Below are 7,123 nucleotides of genomic sequence, written 5' to 3'. Positions count from 1 at the left end.
TGCGAAAATCATTACCTCCAACAGGCTTGAGAGGTTAAGAGAAGTCTACCTTTGGTTAAGAGAACACGACAGGACTGCTATTGTCGTAAACCTGCCACTCTTCTCTTCTTCCTGTGCTCTCTTCCTTTTCCCCTTCCCACTTGTTCTCTCTTCTTTGTTCCTCTCTGCTTATATTCCTAGAAACTTCTGTTTCTTACAGATCCCATTCTATCCAAGTTCTTACTTTCTTTGGAGGTTTTGACACTACTCTGGTCTCTTGCTTAGGACCTCTCATACATTTCTCCATGATAATGCTCATTATATAATGTAGTAATAAATATTGTTTAAGTTCACAGCAGGCTAGATGAGGAAATGCCAGATATATTTGAAGGGTTTATATACACACCCATGTATGTAAAGTAATTTAATCACAGGACATATTTGTCCTGAGGATTTAAGCCCTTTTTTGCTAAGTCAGATTTGCCATCAGAACTGTTGCTCTTTAAATTATGTTTGCCTGGTCCTACCTTTAAATACCCACTAGATGTTGCTAAAGGGTTATGGAAAAGGCAATCTTCATTTTTTTTTTTTTATTCAAGGCTTCTGAGCTACTAAATTAGAGCTCAAAGGAACCTTAGAGCTGTCAGAAATAGTAAAGGTAAAAGCCTAAATACAGAAACTGGAAATATTATATCTTTAAGAGGTAGACAAAGTAAAGCTGACTAAGGAGGACTGAATATTTAAAAGCACTGTTGGCATAGTTAAAACTTGTGTATTAGTATTTTGACATCTATTTTTCAGCTAAATAACAATGTTAAATCTTTAAAGATTATCCCTCCCAGGGCATCTGAAACTTGACTGAAGTTTCAAATCAGGTTTCAAAAAAAAAGTACTATCATTCTAGGCATCCTAAAGTTTTTTTCATTTTAAAAATTGCCTTTTTCTGATTATAAAATGTATTACTTTACCATTTAAGCAATTAGGAAAAGGTAGAAAATCAGAATGAAGAAAATTACCCAGAACTCTACCACTCAGGATTATTATTTTAGCACATTTTTTCCTAACCTTTTTAAACTATAAAATATTTCATATATATGGTATATGTATACTTTTGATTATAAATTGTATATGCTCTACATGTATACACACACACATCTTATGGCAGCTACAGAACATAATAACAAAATAGACGCCTGTGGTACACTACACAACTCAAGACATAGAACATTACGAATTCTTTTGAGTTTTCTATGAATTCTTTCCCACAACATTCATCTGCCTCTCCCAGAAAGGTAATTATTACCCTGAATTTTCTTTTTAAATTATCCCTTTGAGCTTTACTATATATGAATGGGTCCTATAATACATTGTTTAATTTTCTTTGTGGTTTAAACTTTGAAAGAATGGTTTCTAAAAATCATCCATGTTGATATCTTCATTCCTTTTGTCAGCATATAAGATAGCCCATTATACAATATACCATAAATTATTTATCTTTTCTCCTGATGAGCATTTATGTCTATCCTCTCATGGAAGGGTAATTAGGTTATGATTTGGGGCTATTATAAATGATGTTGTACATGTCCTGGTACTGATGTGCTGATATTTCTCTAGGAGCAGAATCTCTGAATTATAGGATGTTTGTTCTGTGATTTACCTAAAACTATTTCTTGTGTATGTAATGAGGTGGGGGAAGTTCATCTTTTTCCTCCATACAACTATCCAGTTGTTCCAGCACCTTGTGTTAACCAGGTTCACTTTCTTCACTTTATCACTTTGCACTTCCACTTATTTTTAAAAGTCATGGCATGTTCCCTCATGTATGACAACTGCCAGAGTTAAATATTGATCATGCATAATTACACAATAAAGCAAGGGTTGGTCTCTTCTCCCATCATCTGTATTATGAAAAAAAATGTGAATGTGCATCCTTAGTACAAAATATCACAGTGTAAACCATGACTATGAAAGTGGAGGTGGGGCTCAGTAGAGGAAAGCATTAAATGAAATGAGAGAAGATGGAACAGTTTTCCAGACAGAGAAAAGGGAAAAGACATTCCAGGTAGAATGACTGAACATCATGGCACAGGCACAAAATGCCATAAAGCATTTGGCTCTTCAGTTGCAGTACATCCTAATAAAGATAAAATTACATGACTTCTTTATGGCAGTTCAAAGTTGACATCTGGTTAGTCACTTTACAAGCAAGTTACATAGTTAAAGATGTAACAGTCAACCAGTGCTGGCAAGCCTTGGCTGAGGTAAATTATGCACAGTAAATGCAATCGCAATTAATATAAGCCCAAGTAGAGTGGCAATTATTTTGTTTTGTCACCTTTCTCCTTCAATATTCATTTTACTTTCTGTTTTTCTTTCTTGCCTGCCACCCTTCAGTCTTTCTCTTTTTACACAGTCTTTCAAACATAATGTTCATATTGTTAAATGAAGAACTAACTCACTTCCTCCAGGTAGGACACTCAAAGAACTGAGAATTCCAAAACTCATTCTACACATTATTGTTTATTTTCTGGTTCTCCTTGTCCCATTAGCTAAGGACAAATTCTGACCCTCCAGGATTGCAGTGTGAGGCAGACAGGAAGGTGGGGGAGGGAGGCAGGGACGTCCTTACTAGAGTGTTGTCAAAGGTGTACTGGAGCCACCTTCTGCTAGGATGTAAGGGCCAGTTGTTAAATTTTCAAGAACTTGGAAGTCAGTTATTAAATACAGTCACTATTAAAAATTAAAGTATATGAAGTTGTAATTGAGCAAATCATATTAAAATTAGACAATAGATACAAAAGTCATCACTTACTAATTTTTCTGTTATATTTTATCAAGAATTGTCAGCAACACCAGCAGCTATGAAAAGGCGTGGAATAGATTCTCCTCTAGAACCTTCAGAGAGAGCACGGCCTAGCCAGAATTGTGAGATAACAAATTTCTGCTATTTTAAGCCATCCAGTGTGTGATAATTTGTATGGCAGCCCTAGGAAACTAACACAAACATTAACCATAAAATAAAAAATTGACAAGCTGGACAGCAGCCAAACAGATATTTCTGCTGATCAAAAAAAAAAAAAAAATTACTAAGAAAATGAGTAGGCAAACCAGAGACTAATAAAAAATATTTATGATACATATATCTGATACAGCCTCATATGTGAATATGTAAAGGAATCCTACAGATTAACAATGAAAATACAATCAGCCCAATTGAAAAATGGGCAAAAATTTGAACAAAACTTCATAAAAAGAATACATACAGCCAAAAAGCACACAGAAGTCCAGCATCATTAGCTAGTAGGAGAATGCAAATTAAAACCGCAACAAGATACTATTTTACACCCAACCAGAATGGCTAACACATTAAAGATCGACAATATTAAATGTTTGTGAAGATATGGCACAAATGGAGATTTCATACATTGTTGGTGCGAGTGGTACTCCATTTGGAGTACTGAAAAGCAGTTTCTTATAAAGTAGAACATATACCCACCATATGACCCAGCAGTTTCACTCTTTAGGTATTTACCTAAGAGAAATAAAAACATGCATCCACAAAAACACTTTACAACTAGAGTGTTTATGGCAATCTTCTTTATAACAAGCTCCAAAATGGACAGACCTCAAATGGTCCATCATCAGGAAATGGACTAAGCAAAGCTGTTATGTTTATACAATGAAATAGTACTTAGCAATAAAGAGGAATGAATTGATACAATAACATGGGTGAATCTGAAAAACTTAAACCTAGTAAAAGAAGGCAGTTTAAAAAGATACATATAGTATGATTCCTATGGTGATAGAAAAACTACATGATAGAAATTAGAGAGTGTTTGCTGGGAATAGATATTGAAGAAAGGCAGGCAATATTGAAATTATATTGTTTTAAGTGGTGGATACACATTTACATATATGAGATCTGTCCAGAAAAAGTCCAAACATAGTTAATGTAACAGGAATGGTTTGTGCAACATTGATGTGACGTAGCAGTCAAGGAAAGTGGACTGGAATGCACATGCATGAACGATGACTTCACTGCACTAGTCAGTGGGGGAGGTAGACACCACTGAGTGAACATGCGTTCTGTGTGGCTGTCACATTCAAAATGACTGAGTGAGTAGAGCAACGACTCTGCATCAAATTTCGCATTAAGCTTGAACATTCCTCTCTGGAAACTATTTGGATGAGTCAGAAGGCCACAGCTATGGGTAACTGGTGACTGGCAGCTTCATCATGACAAGTGCCTACTCATGCATCATGTATCATGAGACATTTTTGGTGGAACATCAAATCACCCACGTGATTCAATCCCCCTACAGCTCAGATTTGGTGCCCTGCAATTTCTGGCTTTTCCCAAAATTAAAATCACCTTTGAAAGGCAAGAGATCTCAGACTGTTGATGAGATTCAGGAAAATATGATGGGGCAGCTGATGGTGATTGGGAGAATTGTGCGAGGTCCCAAGGTACTTACTTTGAAGGAGACTGTCCTTCAAATTGTCCTATGTACAATGTTTCTTGTATCATCTACAATAAATGTCTTTATTTTTGTAGTACGTGGCTGGATACTTTCTAGGCAGACCTCATATATATTCAAAATCACTGAACTGCATCATCGTACTACATCAAAATTCTGATTAACCTCTGTGGCTAGAATTTTTGTGTCTCTTTTTCTACACTGACATACCTTCTAATAAGTTAGCCTAAACATGTTTACAAGGTTGTTTAGTTGTGCACAAAGATGATCCCATCACCATGTGTAAATCTAGCAATCCCATCAGTCCAAAATCAATTAAAATTTGTATTTTTATTATGTATTTATTTAAATTATACTTTAAAGATTTGAGCTACTGCTTGCAAATTACCTTTTCTCCACCTACAGCTCCCATTTTAAGGGCCCTTCCCTTATTGGCCCTGCCTTTTAATAACGAGGCGGACAATAAACGAGTATATAGATTAATGAGATAACTCAGAGAGTGATGTGTACCTGAAAGAAGAAAATAGGTTGCTGAGATAGAGAATATGGTTAAAGAAGGCCTCTCTGAGGAGACGATGTTGACCTTAGGCATAAACATAGGTCCAAAGGCTCTGAGACATGAGAGAAGTACAGGCAGGAGGCCTGTGTGCCTGGAGTTGGGGAGTAATGGGAGTGTGGTATGAAATGAGGCTTGAGCACTAGGAAGCAGAGTATGTACAAGGTACAATGTAGTCAGACTTGTTTAAAAGAGTGGATTTTGGAAGTCTTATTTTTTGTGGTTATACAATATATATTGCTTTATAATTAAAATTATTTCCTGCCTATAGCTTCAAGTCATTTATAACCTCTCAGTGTTACCTTAGTTTCCAGAATTGAGAGATGAGACTTTCATAGAAGATTGGAATTATCGTATTGCACAACATGAACCTCTGAGAGTAAATCCCCCCAACATCTATTTTCCATCTAAATAATATCCCCCAAATAAAGTTATATAAAGTGTTTTACCAAATACTCTATATTTTAAAATAATTTTCCAAAACAACCTTCATTTTCTCAGATGTAGACATTTTTTTGAAAAAAACAAAACAAATCTAAATAGTAAAATAATAATAATGATAAAACCACTCCATGTATTTAAAAGAGCAGTGAATCGGGGAGTCAGAAAGCCCTAGTTCCACCCATTTTCTCACAAGTCTTTAGACCCAATACGTGTTAGATGCTGGGAATTCCAAGGTGAATTAAACACTTGCTATACAGAAGGGGTTCTGTCTTATTCTGAATCTTCCTCTCATTTGGCAGGTGGAGCTCACTTGGCTTTGTTTTGAATTACGTTCAACTAAAAACTTCCATAGATTAAAATATAGCAAATATATAAAAACCTAGAGATTCATTTAAGAATAACAACTGGCTAGGCTCCACTGTTATTCTAAAAATTAATAAATGGGAATAAGAAAGTATTTATCCTGCCTTTCCTATGCAATCTATATTACAGAGTGACCAAAGAGTTCAGGTTAAAATACAAATACTACAATACACACCAATTAGATTAGTTGACGCCCTAAAGACTTCTGAGAAATACGTTTGTTCTGCCTACCTCAGGATACACTTGGGGAGGGGATGTCACAGGGATTAAGGACAAAGGCAGTTTCTCGAGGACTGCAAAAACACATTTAGATGTAAGGTAACATTCTGACTTCAGAATGTAGAACCGAGAGCCGGGCTGCTGGGTCCGGCAGGAAGTGACAGTTCTTTCCGGGTCGGGGTCTCACGAGTATCAGGTGCACTGCAGGTGATGCACTCCAGAACGCCCTGCCTGCCAACGGCGTTAGGCGAGTTCGGCCTGCATTCTGCCCGCGGGACCTCCCCTTCCCTGGTCCTCGCTGGCCCAGCCGCCCAGTAAACTAACAGGATGCAGCTAGGATCCGGAAGCTGTGCGACAGCGGGCCACGCCCAACACAACCCGGAAAGCCAGAGCTCGTGGGCGAGCTCTACCGGCCACTTCCGGCCCGGGGAGCCTGCGAGGGAGTGTGGGGGCGGGGCCGCGCTCGCCACGCTGCTCCGACGTCTGGTGCACTGCTCCCCCTGCCGGCGACAGCGTGCCGCGAGACCGTCTATCCCACGACGGCCCTCGTGGTCCTCAGTCCCTTCAACCCCCAATGCAAGGGCCGGCCCCGCCAGGAATTTTATTTTTAACTCACAACTTATCCCAGCGCTCAGAGCGTTTTGTTTGTTTTTGCAGGAAGGGGAGAGTTGGGGAGGAAAATAAGACTTCGAGTGTGAGGTGAAGATGGAGGAAGGCGCCCAGGATCCAGACTGGGACAGCGATGAAACCGTGATAGAGGGGTCGGTGCCGGAGAGTGACCTGGAAGAAGAGGAGCTGCCCTGGAGAAGGTGCCCATCCTTAGCGCTGGGAGAAAGTGACCGTTGTTGGGCCTGGACACAGGCGCGAGTGGCCTTCTCAAATATGGGTAGAAATTGTTACCAGTTGAACGTACATGTTGTAAGGTAGCCAGGCCCGAGCTAAGAACGTGTAAATAAACAAGGCCACAACCCCCCAATTTAGGACAAAATGAGCTTTATAGTAGACGGCTTTATGGCATCAGCTGGTAACTCAGGTCTAGGAGATGATTAACAGTTTTTCTCAGGAAAAGAATGTGTCATGGAAG

The 7,123-nt window shown here is 38.6% G+C and overlaps 1 protein-coding gene across 1 annotated transcript in view; it reads left to right on the top strand.

Moving 5' to 3' along the window:
- Positions 1-6,744: 6,744 nt before the first annotated feature.
- Positions 6,745-7,123, top strand: part of ANKRD31 (ankyrin repeat domain 31) — a 112,583-nt gene continuing 112,204 nt past the window's right edge. The window contains exon 1 of the mRNA XM_090279319.1: positions 6,745-6,848. Within this exon, the coding sequence (XP_090135445.1) occupies positions 6,745-6,848 (104 nt within the window). The remainder of the gene's footprint in view (positions 6,849-7,123) is intronic.

This window comes from Furipterus horrens, unplaced genomic scaffold, assembly GCF_987537825.1.
Source record: "Furipterus horrens unplaced genomic scaffold, mFurHor1.1.pri manual_scaffold_5, whole genome shotgun sequence".
NCBI lineage: Eukaryota > Metazoa > Chordata > Mammalia > Chiroptera > Furipteridae > Furipterus > Furipterus horrens.
Note: the sequence above shows the minus strand (reverse complement) of the source record. Positions and strands in the feature narration are given on the sequence as shown.